Below are 18671 nucleotides of genomic sequence, written 5' to 3' on the forward strand. Positions count from 1 at the left end.
AACAAAGAACTGGAAGCAAATTAAATGCCCATTTAATTAGGGAATGACTAATCAAATTTTGGTACATTGATATAGTATATTATTGTGCCACAAGAAATACTGAATATGAAGAATTCAGGGAAGCATAGGAAGATTTATAGGACTGAATATAGGGTGAAAGAAAACAATGCATAATGACTAAATAAATGTAAATTTAAAAAAAGAAATTTAATGTTTTGCTATGTACATTTGATTATGACCTCCCCCCATCCCCCCACCCCATCTTAGCATAATGCCTGGCAAATGATAGATGTTTACTAAACATATGTCAGCTTATTGGCTTGTAATTATAATGATGAACCTTAACCCAAGATAAGATCTTGATCATCTCTCTCCATTCTTTGCGTGGATCAAGGAATGTGTGGGTGGACCATTTCATATATTTTCAAAGATGGTCACTATGCTAGTAGTTTTACTGAGCTACTTTTCCTCCCTTTCTTTTTTGTTCCTTGTTATAAAGAATGTCTTGCCGGGCAGAGGAAGAATAATGGAGACACTCAGAAATGAGGATGATATAAAAACAAAATATATCAATATATTTTTTAAACCTATAATGCCACCATGATAGATCATGCCATTTGAAGTCCATTAGAAGAAAGCACAAGGAGTATCCAAACAGTTGTGAAGCACAAGGGAACCATGACTATTCCTAAGAACGTAAATCCCTGGAGTAGCGCTTTAACAGTTGCTCAATAGCAAGATGCCAGTATTTGCAGTAGTACTTATGTATGCTTTTAGTCAAATGGAAATCTACTGTAGTTGTGGTATATCAATCAGTAAAGATACTTTCCACAATATTTTCTCACAGGGCTCCAGGCCAAAGTTATTTCAATCACAAGTCATTGTTCAAGATTATAAGGTATATCTAGTTTATATTGCTTGAAGATGTATTGTGAATTTGCTATATTGTTCTTTCATAAGCTAGCTTTCTCTCATTATCATTGGGGTGATTGCAAAAAAACCCCAAAACAAAACATAAGAGAAAGAATGCTAGATTTCAGATCAGAGGAGCTGGGTTTGAGTTTTTACTCTTCCACATGCTACATCGATAATCACCTGGACAAAATCATGTAATCTCTTTGGGTCTGTTACCTCAACTATAAAATGAAGGGGGTTAGAGTAGAGAATTTCTAAGGTACCTTTCAGGTCCAAATCCATGATCTATGAAAAGTCTTTCAGGAAGGACCTAGTTCAAAACACCAGGGATAATTGTCCAAAGAATTCATACTATTAGAACAGACTGACTACAGGAAGTTAACAAATTCCCCAGGTTGTTCAATCTAGAGGAACTGGAAGGTTGCAGGGTGAACCCAGTGTTATTATATTTGGATATAGTTATTGCCCCAATTCATATGAAAGTCAGAAATGTACCTAAAGCTCCAAGGAAGAAAAATGAATTCTCCAGTAAACAAGTTCACCCTGGAAGCTGACCAGGTCGTACTCACGTGCCTTACATCTGGAAATTATTCCCATGAAAGCACTAGGTAGAAGCTATATCGGGTGGCCTGGAATTGATTCTGAAATTTTAAAGACTATAAGAATGTAACACATGCCAGATGGTTCAGCCTTACTCAATAAGGCAGTCTATTTTTTTCTGTGGGAAATAAGGAAGAATGTGTGGCCAAGAATCGCCCCCGATTTTGTAGAATCATTCTAGGTGTGATATTTCTGGATTGTAGTAGATATCTTTCTCTACTTGTTCTGAAGCTCTCCTGGCTCCATGTTAAATCATTGTAGAAATAATTCTGCCTATTAATTGCAACACTCTGATATGCAAGCACTATTGTTTTGCTCAAGGTTATACATCTACTTCAGCTGAGTTTAAGAACTTTGAAGATAGAAAGCTTATCTTAATTTTCACCATTGTGCTTCATAATTCTCAAAAGAAAGGCCAGATGAAATGATAGTAGTTGATCAAGATTACACTGAAGCAGATTATCAAAGACATGCCAACAAAATTTTCAATTTCAATTTTCAGTTTTTCAATGGCTATGCCATTGCTTCCTCAACAACCATTGTCAGTTCTGTGAAATTATGTAATGGATGATGCTTCAACACTGTCTTCATCCAGACTTTATTGAAGATGCATCATACCAATGAGAAAGAATTTTGGATGTTGCTGGGCAATGATTCTACCTTTATGTATTTATATAATTACTTATACCACAAAAGTTACTTTTTTGCTACGAATTATGGGAATGTACTAAATTCCAAGCACGGAGTTCTTGCGATTTGTCTTAATGCAGTTTGTGTGAGGTTCTAGAATTCAGAGTGGGGGCTCAGGAAACTCCTGGAAAATTGGCTGTCAATTGATATTCAGACCCCTGAGGGGTTTGGACTATTACTGCAGGACTTACCAAAACAGGGTGACTGGGGCTTTGATCCTCCATGGAGGCCTCTCCCTTTAGTAGAGTAGGGAGATTACTGAGGTCTTTACACTATTGTATTTGAGATAATAGTGTCTATGTTATTTAAGGCCTAGATTTAAGACAGACCCATGTAGTAATATTATATTAATCCACTGGTAAAAAACATTCATACCAGAGTAATTTGACAACAACAGAACTGGTTAAACATCTCCTTTGGAGTCATCTGCTCCTAAAGATTCTCCAGTGGTAGAAAAAAGAGAAGCCACAATTCTTTCCCCATCTGTAAAGTAGGGGCTTAGACTCATTTCTGTCTTGTTTCCCCTTCTGGTTCTCTCATTCTCTCATTTTCTGAGTCTGAGTTATCTTGCCTACCCAAATTGCTGAAGTGGATTTACTTGTTAGTGAAGATTTAACCTCAAATGAGGCCTGGTTCCTCCACACTGGATAAAAGATTACTGGGTAATAGGGTGCAGATTAAGCATATGTGATGGGAGCGTTGTTGTGGAGGAATGAGTCAATTCTTGTTCCTTTGACTGTTTAGTGGTTTGTTCCTTTCGAGTTTCTGTAGTTGTATGGTTCATTTCCATTTCAAAAATAAATGTTTTACGTAGAGTATTTCTCTGGTTCAGTCCTGGTGAAGGTTTGCTCTTCTCTTGACTGCTACTTCTCTTGATGGTGGTATAGTGAATAGAGCCCTGAGACTGGAGTCAGGAAGATTCCTCTCCCTGAGTTCAAATCTGGGTTCAGACACTTACTAGCTATGTAACTTTGGGCCAGTTACCTAACCCTGTTTCCCTCAGTTTCCTCACCTGAAAAATGAGCTGGAGAAGGAAATGGAAAACCACTCCAGTATCATTGCCAAGAAAACCCCCAATGGGGTCACAGAGAGTTGGACATGACTGATATGACTCAACAGCAACTTCTCTTGATGACTTCTCTTGACTATTATTTAGACCAAGGCAACAGCTGCTATCGGTATTATAGACACACACAAAAAAAAACCAAACCCTTCTTGAAAGAATGAATAATGGAATTCCTTGGCTTTTTTACATTCCGTATAACTTATCAGCATTACATTGGCTTTGCCTCACTAGTGTTCTGTCCACAATTTTCTGTTCATAAATTAATAGAACATGCCAACAGGCTAATATAACTGAGACTAATGGACATGAATTCTTATGAAAATCAACCAAACAGCCATAGGGAGAAGAGGCAGAGTATATGAAGTTTCTTTCAAGCCTAGTGCCTCATTTTCTTTATGCCCGCACCAATTTCACTTAGTCCTTGGACTCTTGGTACAGGGCTTATTGGCATGACTGCAAAGAAGTCTGTGGTTAAAGCCCTTATTTATGAGAGATCATAAACAAGACTTTTAGGGGTATATTTTTCAAGATTGTTCCAACAGTCCTGAGCAGAGCTGTTTTGGAAAGAGAGATTTAGATGACCCTTTTTAAAATAATGATACTTTCAGTAGAAATGCTTCTTCATGGTGCTTTTAGCTATATTGGGGGTGTGGGGTCATTGAAAACTGAGAATCAGAGACTTGTACATATGCTTTAATAGAGCTAACTGCAATCTGCCAACACAGGAGCAAATAGTAAATCACTCTGCAAGAGAGAAAAGCACATGGCCTGATAATCAACAAAACAGGCCACACCAGGGGGCACTAGGACAATGGAAGCAGATTTCTACAGGTCTTTTCTGCTTTCTCCCTGACACTACTCCTTCCCTCCTTCCTATACCTCTGGCACATTAATGGGAAAGCAAAGCAAATCTCTTAATGAGGGGGAAAACATGTCATGTGAATGTGCCCTCAGAGGACTTCCTGTTGGGAGTACAAAACCTGGAGTCACTTATCCAAGAAAAGCCTTCCTGAGGAGCTCAGCATTGATACTTTGGTCCTAAGTACCATAATGAGGGTTGAGTTCAGACTGGGTTCAGACAGCAGGGTTTTTGTTTTACTAAAATGGGCCAAAGAATTCCTCTTTCCATTTGTAATCAGACATAAATGTTATCCAAATTCTACAAAGTTGAAAACTAGGCTCATCTATTTTATATATGACAATCTTGATTGGGCATCCTTCTGCATCACAGATAAGTACGGTATCCCATGTCTTATTTTCTAGTACAGAGAAATAATGTCTCATGGGCTAAAGTTAATTTTTCTCCCTCTTCCTCTTTCTCTCTTTCTTCTTCTTCTTCTTCTCCATTCCCCCCTTCTCTCTTCTCTTTCTCCTTACCAGAGAAGTCTAACCCCAAATATTTAATATTATTCAAAGATACCTTAATGACGAAACTTACCAACCTGGGAGCTGAAATCACAAATACTATTTGTTTTTCAGCTCAGAATCACCTTTACTTTTTTTCCTCTTTGGTTAAAATGAATACTTTTAATGGAAAAAAAGTTTAAATATACTTACAGAAGAAATATAGAAGACATAGTTCATATCTAGCAACAAGTAATTATATATTTCCTCTACTGGAAAAGAAACTGACATTTTAAATGTTTTCTGTTTGATAGCTGTGGTCAGACATCTCTACAGGCTTGAGCCTGCTCATTAGTGCCACGTTAACCTTAACTTTGCCTCAGGCCATTAACTAGCAAACTGCACAATTTGACCTTTGTTCTTCTGAGTTTGTCAAACAGAGTGCTAGGCACTGCATTTAATTTGGGTTCTATATTATGTGTGTACTTACTGGTTGGGGTGGGAGGGGAGGAATCAATACCAATCATTAAACAAAAGAAATATGTTGTCTAAAACCTAGATAGATCCCTTTCATGGAGTGGGGGTGGGGGTAGGGTTAGACTCTTCTGGTGAATTTCCAGAGAACTGGCTTTGATTAAATTAGAAATGTTCTTCAGAAAATATTCTCTGTGAAGACTTACAAACGATTTGAACTTTGAAACACAATCCTAAAGCCCAAGATGAGTATATTTTGAATTTATCTATATGCTCAGCCAGATAGAATTCAATAGTGATTGTACTTCAACCAATAGTCTGTAAACATTAAGCACCTATTATGTGCCAGACATTGTACTAAGTGCTGGAGATACAAATAATGTATGACAGTGAGGTCCTTTTGAGTGTTGAATTATCTCTCAGGGTACCTTGTCCTTCATTAATTCACCAGGTATTTATTAAGCATCTGCTATGCAGTTAGTGGAAAGAGAGTTGGCCTTCAAGTATAAAAAACCCAAGTTAAAAATCTTATCTCTGACACCTACTAGCTGCCATTTGCACATCATTTAACTCCCCAGTGCCTCAGGACTAGGGAGGCAACATGGTGCAGTAAAAAGACATTGAATTGAGAAACATGAGACCAAAGTTAAAAATCCTAGCTCTGCCTCTAACCTGTGTGACTTTGGGCAACTCATTCAAAGTCCTGGGCTTCAAGTTTCTTTATTTGTAAAATCAGGGTAGTGGACTGGGTCCTCCTTCCCATCTCTAGATGTATCATCTATGGGCCCATATTACAGGAGAATTTTCAGTCTGCATCTGTGAAGGGAACTTGCACAATGGTGAAATCACAGGTGCTCCCTTCTCTCCACCTCTCTTTCCATACCACAACCAACAAATGAGTGAATGACCAAACATAGTTAGCTAGGTGCTACAGTGCTGTACTAGTCAGAAAACTCTGAGTTCAAATTCTGCCTCAGATACTTACTAGTTATGTGACCTTCTATAAATCCCTTAACTCAGACCTGCCTCAGTTAACTGAACTGTAAAAATGGGGAAAATTGTAGCACCCATCTCTCAGGATTTTTGTGAAAATAAAATGAGACAATATTTGTAAAACACCTAGCACAGTTTCTGACACATAGTAGGAATTATATAAATGCTAGTTATTATTATCATTAAATAAACCGTATTAATTGCTGGGAGAAATAAAAACATGAATCTCTATTTCCTCCCCCCCTTTCCTAATTTTGACTGAGTTGCCATTCTGTGGCAGACAGAACCAGAAACACTCATTGAGGAGTGTGCCTTCTTATCCGGTTATCATGTATTTTCAGCAGTGGACAGTTCCTTTTCACCCTGTCTACCTTATGTAGGATGGAAATGATGAAGTCATCACTATGCTGGTCCACGTATCTCCTTTGCTTTCAGTGAGCTCCAGGGAAACAAGGGCTGACAACCTGTGTATGAGCAGTTTTGCTGCTGTCTGCTTCCTTCACACTCTCCATGCACAGAATCTAGACCTGTTAAGTAACCAGGGATGCATATCTATCCCACCCCCAACCCCCATATGCATAGCATACATGCATTACTTCCTTGGAGGATATGTTCTGGAATGGTAGACACAGAACTAGAAACTGATTGGATTTACTGGAACCTAAACTTAGCTCCTGGCAGGCAAAAAATATATATATATATATATATGTAGGTCGTTTATTATAAAACCTATCATTCTACTAAATTTGAGAGGTGTACTTAACTTTTACATTCAAATATGATGAGACCTAAGTGCCAGTCTCACTTTCGGTTCAAAATAGCTGTGACCTTAGGAAAGACACTTACCTTCTGAATATCAATTCCTTAGCTGTGGGCTAATAATCCCTGCTCATATAGGGTAGCTGAAAACCAATCAATAAGCATTTATTAAGTGCCTACTATGTGTCAAGAATTGTGCTATAATGGGAGATACAAAAAAAAAGTCAAACAAATGTATGTAAAACAAGCTATATACAGGGAGGTCAGTAGTGAGAACAAAAGAGGAAGAGTGTGTGAGGCTTGGGAGTAGCCAGAGAAAATGCCTGGAGCCTAGAGGTAGAGTGTCTTGTTTATGGAACGGCTAGAGGGTTGGTGTCAGTGGATCAAAGAGTATGTGGAATAAGATGTAAGAAGACTGAAAAGGTAGGAGAAGACTAGGTTATGGAGGGGTTTGAGTGCTAAACATAGCATTTTGTATTTGCTCTGGGAGGCAAGAGGAATCTACTGGAGTTTATTGAGTGGGGGCGGGGAGAGAGAGAGAGAGAGAGAGAGAGAGAGAGAGAGAGAGAGAGAGAGAGAGTGTGTGTGTGTGTGTGAGAAGGTTGGACCTGTGCTTTAGGAAAATCACTTTTGTGGATGAAGGGAGGCTGGCTCAGAGTGGTGAGAGACTTGAGGCAGGCAGTCCCATCCAGGCTATTGCAATAATAAAGGCTTGAGATGATCAGGCCCTGCACCAGAATAGTGGCAGTGTCAAAGAAGAGAAGGGGGCATATTCAAGAGATGTTGCAAAGGTGAAGCTCACAGGTCTCAGCAGCAGCTTCAATATAGGGTGTGAGAGAGATTGAGGAATCCATGATGAGATTTCTGAAAGTTTGAGGTATTTGAAAGGCAGTTGGAGAAGCAAGATAGTTTAGCGAAGAGACTGAGGAAGGTGAGAGAGATGCGAGAGCCATAATCATAGGGATGACAATTAAATCCATGAGAGCTGATGAGGTGACCAAATGAAGTAATAGAGAAGAGAAAAGGATCCAGGAGAGGACCCTGAGAGACACCTGAGATTAGAGAGAATGATCTGAAGAGGATTCAGCAAAAGAGGCAGAGAAGGAATGGTCAGATAGGTAGGAGGAAAACTGGAAGAAAGTGGTTTCCCAAAAAAACTCAAGAGCAGGTCAGAAGAGATATAGGACAATAACTGGTGGGGTTGGAAGGAACAAGTGACAGTTTTTTCAAAGTAGGGAAAACATGAGCATGTTTGTAGGCAGTAGGAAATAAGCCAATAGAGAAGGTGAATATTAATATACATATACATACATATACATATGTGTATATAAATTCATAAGACACTATATAAAGTATTATCATTCTATGTGCCTTTGTTTCCTCAACTTTTAAACATAAGAGGATTGGACTAATGTGTTGGAAGGCATCATGGCACCATGATAAGAACAATAGATTTAGAGTCTGAAGGACCTGGGTGCAAATCTTGGTTCTTCTACTTAGTACCTTTGTGACCTAGGTGAGTCTTAACCCAACACAGTCTCCTTCTCTGTCAAATAAGGAGTGAGATTCAATTAACTAGTCATTTTGAGCTCTGAGTCTGTGATCCTGTGATATTATGATAAACAGGAATCTTTTCTGATGTTACTTTATGACAGTTATATTACACATGAAGTATGAATTATGAGTATTTTTCATGTGTGCAGATGGTACTAAATGCTTAATATGTAATGGTATATTAAGCAGCTAGGTGGTACAGTGCATAGAGTGCTGGGCCTGGTGTCAGAGAGACCTGAGTTCAAATCCAGCCTCAGACGCTTACTTGTTGTGTTACCTTGGGCAAGTCACTTAACTTTTCTTTGACTCAGTTTCCTAATCTATGAAATGGTTTCTAGAGTAATAGCATCTACCTCTCTGAGTTGTCGTGAGGATCAAATGAATTAATAATTATAAAGAGCTTAGCATAGTATCTGGCACACAGTGTTATATAAACGGTAGTTATTATTACTGTTATTGCTTTCCATGCTTGGTGATTCCTTTTAGTTTGCCACTATAATACCTCTTCCTTGAACTGCTGACAAATGTGCTCCCTCTTAGGGTCATTGTTACTTCTGTCCAAAGCTCCCCTATCTCTGCTACAGCCTAGGTAGGTATCTGTTGCCTTATTTCCTAACCATCGATAGCTATGGTTGTGTTTCAGTATGGTTTTTGTTGTAACTTGGCAGTCATACTAATTTTACCTCAATTGATGGAACTTGAATATGCCTCTGTCTCTGAGTTTTGAGTAAATGTCCTGATGTCTCAGTGTTCCTATCACTAGTTGATGTTTTCTCTTTGTCTTAGCTCAAGTTAAGTGTGGCCCGTGTCTGGATATACTCCTAACCTCTTACTCTTAGAATCTTTAGCTTCCTTCAAGATTCAAGTCACGTGATTCTAAAAAAAATCTTATTCTTATATGTTTATTGCCAAATAATATCTACTTCTTGCAAATTCTTGTCTAGTCATAGATATAGGCCTATTCACTTTTGGATGGTCACCAGAGAGAAATTAATAAGGTCTAGTATTGTAAAAAAAAAAGTAAGCATCTGATTGTACCTAGTAGTGTGCTAATAACTCTGATGTAATTTTGCTGATCCAGTCACTTCCCTAAAAGTTTAGATCGGGGTGAGGAAACTGCAGACTTGAGGCCACACATAGGCTACTAGGTCCTTGGGAGCAGCCTTTTGACCGAGTCCAAGCTTTACAGAACAAATCCCCTTAATAAAAGGATTTGTTCTGTGAAGTTTGGATTCAGTCAAAGGGCCACACTTGAGGACCTAAAGGGCCACATATGTCCTTGAGGTTCCCCACCCCTGGTTTAGATATTTGTATGACCTGAATCATTGCACAGAATACAGAAGCTATGTCTACATGTACAAACAAATTACGCCATTTTGAATGGATTGACCAGTTACTGAAGGTTTTTAAATTTCTTTTTAGCCTGACGATCAGCTAGCAATCAGGTAGCCATATCAGTTAATTAATTTAGTCAGAAAGGAGAACTGGTTTGTATTTGTTGACAATCTAATTATTATTTTCACTCTTCAAGAAGGTTCTCCTTAGGTTCATATTATACAAAGGAAAATTGGATGTGTGTGTCTTGAGAGAGAGCTCAGTTAAGAATGCTTAGACATCCTCAAGTGTCTGAACAGCAGTAGGCTCTTCTGTGTGGAAGGTCTAGGGCTACAGTAAATGAAGGGTATTTTAACAAAAACATAATGAAATTCAAGAAGTCAAATGGTCATTTAGGTCTAGAGAAATTTAAAGTCTCTATGTGGTGAAAAAGTTAATTGTGCTGAAACATAAGAATAAATTTAAACTCACAGCACTGAAGGGGAAAAAGAAACAGGACAGCTACATTTGTTGAGAAAGAATATTGAAAACCTGTTCAATAAGCACAAGCATGATTAGATGAAGCTACAATAAAGTTAAATTCTAGGTAATGTATATAACAATGCGCGGCATTTTTATGGGCCATTATTATAGATTTTTGGTGTTAATTGTTTTCTTTGTTTCTCTGTTCAGAGAATTTATCAACAGCCTGCGTCTATACAAGACTTTTTATGGTGGCCTGGCTGATCAGCTTTGTGTTAATGAATTAGCAGCTGCTGATGGACTGCCCTGCTGGAATGGAGGAGATGTGGTCAAAAGGTAGTTTTTCTTCCTTTGGTCTGTTTAATGCTAATAGGCATTTATTTCCTCCCTGCCTTTTTTGTACCTAACCCTTTATTTTCTGGCTTCAAGTGATGTGTGAGTGTGTGTGTGTGTGTGTGTGTGTGTGTGTGTGTGTGTGCGCGCGCGCGCGTGTGTATGTGTATGAGAGAGGGAGGGAAGAAGGATGCAGTATTAGGAAGTATCAGTTAAAAGTGGCATAGCCCTTTTCTTTTCCAATGCAGTTTAGATAGTATGCTATGTGTTTTTTAAATTACATTTTTGAAGGTAAGCTAGGCAACTAGCATTTAAGTGTCTATAATGTGCTAGATACTGCACAAAGAAAGGAGAAACAGTGAGAAAACATACAAATAACTAGGTACAAACAAGATCTCTCTATATATGTATATTGTATGTATTTCATATGTATACACAAAATGCATATATACATATTTATGTGTATGTATATGTGTATATACATACATATACATGCACACATATATGATTATGTGATTAGATTAGGGATAATCTTATACACACACACACACACACACACACACACACACACATACACACACACCTATCAGAAAACTCAAGAGGTAGAGATGAGGAGGGAGATGGTTGTAGACATGAGGGACAGCCAATGAAAACAGTTAAGAGACAGAATATTGTGTGTGTGTGCAATACCAAGGAGGCTAATACCACTTGGGACAGAGTATTTAGAGGGGAATAAGAGTTAAGAAAACTGGAAAGTTAGAAAGGATTGGGGTTAAGAAGTGCTGAGAAGATAAACAGTAGATTTTATATTTGATACTGGAAATAATAGAGAATTGCTGGAGTTTATTGACTATTGGGATGATGTAGTCTGACCTGTGTTGTAGGCAGATCAATTTGATATCTGAGTGGAGCATGGATTGGAATAGAGAGGGATACTTCCCAACCAGCAGGGTCTTGTAATAGTCCAGGCATGAGATGATGAAGAGGCTTTGCACTCATGTCTTTGCTCTGTCAGAAGAGAGAAGAGGGCATATACAAGGGGTTTTACCAAGGTAAAAATGATAGGACTTGACCGCTATTTAGATACGTCACGGAAGCTCCTCAGGCAACTTTTCCTCTTTCCTACCCATGCTTTCTCTGTAGACCATTCTTCTCACTCATTCTAATTCAGCCCTAGAATCCACTAATTTCTGCATCATCTTAGTATATTAATACCATGTGTTTGAATGAATGAAAGAATGAAAACAACATCTATTAAGCACTTAGTATGTCAGAAACTGCTTTTTGTATATGCATACCAAAGGATAACTTACGAGTCTATTATGGGTATACGGATGTCGAGATCTGTGTTAATCAATGTATGTGACCTTGAACAGTTTTCCTACCCTGTCTAGTTCTCAGTTTTCTCATATGTAACATTTGTGAGAGGAGGAAGGGAAGAAATAAAAAACCGTATGTTTATTAAATAGTATCCCATTTGATCCTCACAAAAACTCTGCGAGGTAGGTGCTGTTATACCCATCTGGCATTTGAGGGAGACAGAAGTTAGGTGGCTTGCCCAGGGTCACACAGCTTGCAAGTGTCTGAGGCCAGATTTTAACTCAGGTCTTCCTGACTCCAGGCCTGGAGCTCTATTCACTGTTCCACCCAACTGACCTTTCCTGCTAGAAAGCTATGATTCTGTGGCCTCCCAACTCCTTTTCCCATGCTCTTTTTGTTATACGATTACTCTCTAAGTAGCAAAATTCACCTATAATGTTTTTATGCTATCATAGAATAAAGTGTAATAGTAATGATATTAACAACAACAAGAAGGAGAATAGCCTATATAGTGCTTTTAAGTTCATTATGGCCATTCTCTGAGAACATAAATTGAAGAGTAGTTGATTTTCTGCCAGAGACACTTTTCTCACTGAGATTGCCTTATACCAGGGAAATCACAGGTCCCAACTGAAAAACCTAAACAAAAACATTTTTTCCATAACACTTTCACATACAATATCATCTTATTTCATCTCCAGTAGTCATTTTGTCATTCATATTCCAAACATTCAGAGAGGTATACTATTGGCATTTTGTAAAATGCCAGTAAGGAAACTGAGGCTTGGAAAACTTTTTTTTTTTCAGTGAATGATATGTAATATAAAATAAAATAATATTATAATGTACCACAATGTAATATATCACTATTACATCATCCCTACCCCCTGCCCAACAACAACAACCACTGCCACTTCTGCTACCATTGCCATCACCACCATCATCTTAACAACAATAAACTAGCCCTTCAAAAGCTGTTTATGTGACTATGGGACCAGACTGTATCATCTGGGGAGCTGCTACTAGGTACACGGTTGTGCATATGAGTTTGATCCATCACATCCTCCAGTGTTTGTCTGCTTTATGTGATCCTTGTTCATCTGCCCCCATCATGTATCTATTTAATTTGTTCTTGTGAGACTCTATTTCCATTTAAATTCTGCACATCTCTTCTATAATGTTATAAAACTTCCCCAGCCTAATGTCATCTGCATTTTTTATTCTGCCATCTGGGCATTTGTTAAGAATTTTAAATAATGTCCTTTCGACTGACCCTTGTGGTATTCTATCAAATATATATATCCTTGAGTTGAGTACAAATTATAGATAACTACCTTTGTGGGCAACTTTTTATAGGCTCTTCAATGCTGAGTGTTAGTGTTGGGTTTGGAAATTCCTGAATATAGTTATATACTCTTACTGTTATTTTCAAAACCAAAGCAATTTTCATTTCAATATAAATGCATGCTATATAACACATGTAGGTGATCAATAAATCATTTAATCGATTATTTGGAAGGAAGGAAAGAAATAAAAATTTATTAGTTAACATTGTGCTAAGCAGCTTTACAAATAGTTATTTCATTTAATCTTCTCAATCCTTTCATGGTTGACAAAACTGAGGCAGATTGAGGTTAAGTGACTTGCCTAGGGTCACACAATGGATAAATATAGAAGGCTGGATTTAACCTGAAGTCTTCCTGACTCCAGACTCAGAGCTCTATCCACTGCTCTATCTACCCGTTATCTGGAGTTGGATTTCTGAATTCTAAAAAGTTTGTTGATCCTGACCAAATTTCTATGTTTTGGAAGAGCATAGACCAAGAACAGAGAAATCTTCAACATCATCTATTCCAACTCCCCTCACTTTATAAGTGAGAAAACTGTGGGTAGAAGAGTTCAGTGACTTATCTAAGGACACACAGGTTACAAATAACAGAGCTTCAATCTGAGCTAAGTGCTATAATTATAAAGCCAGTATCTTTCTTGTTCTTGTTCTTCTTGTTCTCCTTCTTTCCCTCTCCCTCTTCCTTCTCCTCCTTCTCATTTTCCTTGTTTTCCTCTTCCTCCTCCTCCTCTTTCTCCTCCTTCTCTTCCTCCTCCTCTTTCTCCTCCTTCTCTTCCTCCTCCTCCTGCTTCTCCTTCTCTTCCTCCTCCTCCTGCTTCTCCTTCTCCTTCTTCTTCTTCTTCTTCTTCTTCTTCTTCTTCTTCTTCTTCTTCTTCTTCTTCTTCTTCTTCTTCTTCTTCTTCTTCTTCTTCTTCTTCTTCTTCTTCTTCTTCTTCTTCTTCTTCTTCTTCTCCTTCTCCTTCTCCTTCTCCTTCTCCTCCTTCTCCTTCTCCTTCTCCTTCTCCTCTATCTCCTTCTTCTTCTTCTTCTTCTTCTTCTCCTTCTTCTTCTTCTTCTTCTTCTTCTTCTTCTTCTTCTTCTTCTTCTTCTTCTTCTTCTTCTTCTTCTTCTTCTTCTTCTTCTTCTTCTTCTCTTCCTCCTCCTCCTCCTCCTCCTCTAAATGACACTGCTTTTTGTTAATGAGAATACCCTAAAGTGCAGAATGAGAAACCCTACCGAAATCCAGTTAAATTGAATCTCTTTGGATCTTCTCTTCTGTCCAGCTTGTCACTTCATCGTAAAGTAAAACAATTAATTCTATTAATGACGTAACAGTTCCTGCTTTGCCCTTTGTGTTGCTGGTGATTGCAAATTGATTATATGTTGATTTGCCCTCTTGTTCTCTCACATACTAAACCTAAGCTGACAGATCTTTATCACAGCTTTCTTTTTTCCTTATCTTTTTAGATTGGTGATCCATTTTTGGTGCCACTTTCTAAGGACTTTTGTCCTCTGTGAATTCTCAAAATAGCCAGTAGTACATAAGTACCTGGTTGGCATGTTGCTAAGCCTCAATAATTGGAAGACATCCATACATCAATTCATCATCTTTTCTTACTCATGTTTGTTCTTCCTCTTCCAACAGATGACATTTTCCAGTTACCTATTCATCACTTAATTTTTTCAAAAAAAATGAGGACAGAGATGAAAAAGACATCAAAGTACCTTTATTTTTTGGCATCTCTGTTATCAGTTTTCCTCTCCTATCAGGTAGATGACATTTTCTTTTAAATCCCATATTTGACAGTACTTTTTTCTTTATTACCTATTCTGTACCTTGTAAATTACGTCTTCTTTTAAGCTCTTCCCTTAGTTTTCTTGGCCCCATACAATGGTACTATTTTTTTTTTTATTCTTTAGAAGCCTGGCTTAATTTCCTTTCAAGTCCTGGTTTGGTTCTAAGTTTAGTTAACTTGGCAGTTAGTTCCCTTCCCTTTCCTTCTGATGTGTCAGCTTAATTTATTCTTGTGGACACAGACCAGTAATTTAACTGGCAGTCACCTTTCTTATACTTCCATAACTTTTAAATTATACTTCTCTGTGCTCCTAGATTGTTGAAAGCTGCTCTCTTGAAATCCATTTTCTTTATCATGGTTATATGTGTATGTATATATATATATACACACACACACACACACACACACACACACACATACATACATATATATACATATATATGTATATATATACATACACACACATACATATATCTGTGTATATATATATATACACACATATATATGTACAGACAAGGATAGCCATTGCTACTAGGTGTGATTGGAAAATCATCCAGTGAATTCTTTGCCTCCAAATATTACCCTTCTTGGTATTAGGACTATAAGTGCTATCATTTGGGTCCACTTGCAAAGTTCATCTAGTTCCCAATGTTCATCTTTCCCTGTTTGTATAAATGAAATAAAAACCTGGCTTACTTGTCTTCTCCATCTTCTAAATTTATATATTTCTTCTTAATATGATATTAAATGGTTTGAACCTTTACTGGTGTTTTGAGGTGATTTGACTAGTTCATATCTCTCATCATTACTGTGCTGTGACCTAAAGAAACTTTGAATTGATTGAAGAAATTCTAATTTACCTTTACGATGCTGCTGAGGATGCTAACGATACTCCTCCTCCTCCTGTACTACTACTGCTACTGCTGCTGCTGCTGCTCTTGCTACTACTTCTGCTAATGCCTATCATTTATATATACCTCGAAGGTTTCTAAATTGCTTTACATTTTATTTATCATTTGATCCTAACAACAACTTTGTGAAGTAGGAACTGTTATTTCCATATTTTACAAATGGTGAAACTGAGGCATAGAGAGGTGAAGTGACTTGTTCAGGGTTACATAGATAGTATATCTGAAGCAGGATTTTAAATGTCATGATCTAGTTTGTGGTTTTGTAATAAGCTTTAAATTGATATTGCTTTAATTCTTTTCCCTTTCCCCCCATAACCCTTATTTAACCTATGTCAGAACTGTCTCATGTTCAAAAGAAGTCACCAAAAACAGACTATGGAAGGACCATTGGATGTGGGGTCAAAGATTGTGTTTGAATTCTGAATATTTTAGTTATTACCAAACGACCTGGGTCAAATCGTTTCATCTCTTTATAAAATGAAGTCAGATGGGATCAGCATGAGTCCAGAATTTATAGTCACAGGATCTTAGTTCAAAGTCTTACTCAGCTAATTAATAGCTGTGTAACTTGCAAGAAAATCTCTGAGGCTCAGTTTCCCTAAATGTTAAATCAGGTAACTGGACTAGATGACCTTAAGTTTCAAGCCCAAGTCTAGAACTACAATCCTGTCATCTCTAAGATCTGCCTCAGCTTTGAGTTATGCAATGCCCTGGTTCTTTATTTTTTTCCTTTCATTTTCTGAATAAGGGGTACCCTGCCACTCTACCATTGTAGCCTCATCTATTCTCCCACCATACCTTGTTTGTTTTTTCCTCAGAAAATCCTAGCTGTGCTCCTGGAGTAAAAATCTTCTGCTTTGTTGGCTGACTTAGGTTTGTATACGAATAGTTCTAAGAATAGTTTCCTCCTCTTTACCACACTCTCCCATTTTAACCTCACAAGAACTTCCCACTTCTACTTAGAATTGGTTCTTCCCTCATACAATCAGTAATTTGTTGACCTTGGGACTTTTTCAGTTCATCCCCACTGTACATCACTTAAAGGTTGGGCAGCCACTCTACTCCTTCTTCAGGAGGCAGAATCTTCATTTCCAAAATGAAGGACTGTGTAAAGGTTAAGAGCAGCTGGAAGTAGCTGGGGGTTGTGGCTTCACATTTTGATGGCTCATGTTTCTATAGTTACTATTCTGAAAGTTGCTTTTCTTTAACCCTTATAAGAGAACAAAATAAAATGTTCCTAGTCAAAGCATCAAATCACTTCCCCGGTTTATGAAGAATGATCATCTGCCTCATGCCTACTATACATCTTCAACTTCTCCGGGGAGTGATAAAAGTTAAGATGCAAAGATAAAATGATATAAAGGTAAAACAAATACTTTTTTATGTAACCAGTCTCTTGGGAGTCATCATTCCTCGGCTCAGTCATACAGTCCATCCTAATGAACTACTAGTCAACTGGAGATAAATCTTTGAAATGATTATAAATTTCACCATAGCACACAATATATTGTTTTAGATGACAAGAAGGTTTAAGACTTCAGTGGCTATCCATTTTCCTTTCTCCTTTGAATTCCCAAAACAAATGTGTCATAAGTTAGAATAGCCAGAAGAAAATTATGTTGAAGTATTAGCCATCACTTTATGACAATTAGTCCCCATGGCTATTTCTTGCCACAGTGACATTAAAATAGACTTGTCAGCTTTTTACTTGCCTTCCTTCAAGTATTGTATGTTTGTTTTGGGGGAGTAGGAGAAAAAAATGAGAATCCTTAATTATCCTCTAATCTTTTTGTAAAAAAAGAAAAAAATAATTATATTTTGTTTTGTTTTTATAACACTAGAGTAGAGAGCATCAACATGTACTAAATAGACCAAATATCTGAATAAAGGTATGTCACATAGCAAAAAAGCATACTCATCCTAAAATTTACAATATTATCCAATCCAGGTCAAATTGTATTAGATCCTGAATATTTTTTCCAGTCACGAAAATGGGGTTTTCAACATTGAACTGGGAACTCCCATTCTTCAGTAAAGTACCAGAGTTGATTTGGGACAGAGGACTAGATGACTTATCTTATCAACATGAATGTTCCTCATTGAACCTTTGCCAGAATGTTGAACTGTATTATTTGGCATGCTTTCAGGGTTGAGCATTGATGGCCACAAGGGTTTAGTGTTGAGACAGAGGTGGCTATTACTGTCTAACACATATGTGACTCTCTTTGGTGACAGGAATTTTTGTTGGGAGGGGGAAGGAAGAAAATATAGATAAATATGAATTAACCTTACCTTACAAAGTTTATTGAATAATTCTCAAGTAAACAAATGCTTATGAAGTACCTCTTATTTTTGGACCAGACTGTTGAGTTGTAAAGGAGCTATAAGATATAGTTAAGATAGGATCCTGAACAGTGGTGTCCTGATAAATGACCAACAACTGGTTCTCTGAAAACACTTTGAACATGATACACTTCTGGGTTTAATTTGCATTAGCCTTTTTTCATCACTTTCTTAAATCTAGACAATCAGCAGAACAATAAATCAATCAGAGGTTTGTAGCATTTGCTGATTTCTAAGCTATAAAGGCTCACAATGAACATTCAACAATCTATTCTTCAGGGATGGTACAAGGTAACTCCAGCATACCACTGGTCTTGGCCCTCATGGTCATTGAAATATGTTAGCAGACGGCAGTGTATCTAGAGTTAACTGGAATACAAAATGATGTTTTATAACCGCATAAGAGAGGTACAAACGTAGTGTGTCTGTGTTGGAGAAAGTCCAATGTA

General features: G+C 37.6%; 1 protein-coding gene across 1 annotated transcript in view; it reads left to right on the plus strand.

Annotated features, from left to right (window-relative positions):
* The window catches only part of GPC5 (glypican 5), a 1045029-nt gene that overhangs the window by 517782 nt on the left and 508576 nt on the right, over positions 1-18671 (plus strand). Inside the window, exon 5 of the mRNA XM_036755769.1 lies at positions 10403-10528. Within this exon, the coding sequence (XP_036611664.1) occupies positions 10403-10528 (126 nt within the window). The remainder of the gene's footprint in view (positions 1-10402; positions 10529-18671) is intronic.

This window comes from Trichosurus vulpecula, chromosome 4 (genome assembly GCF_011100635.1).
Source record: "Trichosurus vulpecula isolate mTriVul1 chromosome 4, mTriVul1.pri, whole genome shotgun sequence".
NCBI classification, from domain to species: domain Eukaryota; kingdom Metazoa; phylum Chordata; class Mammalia; order Diprotodontia; family Phalangeridae; genus Trichosurus; species Trichosurus vulpecula.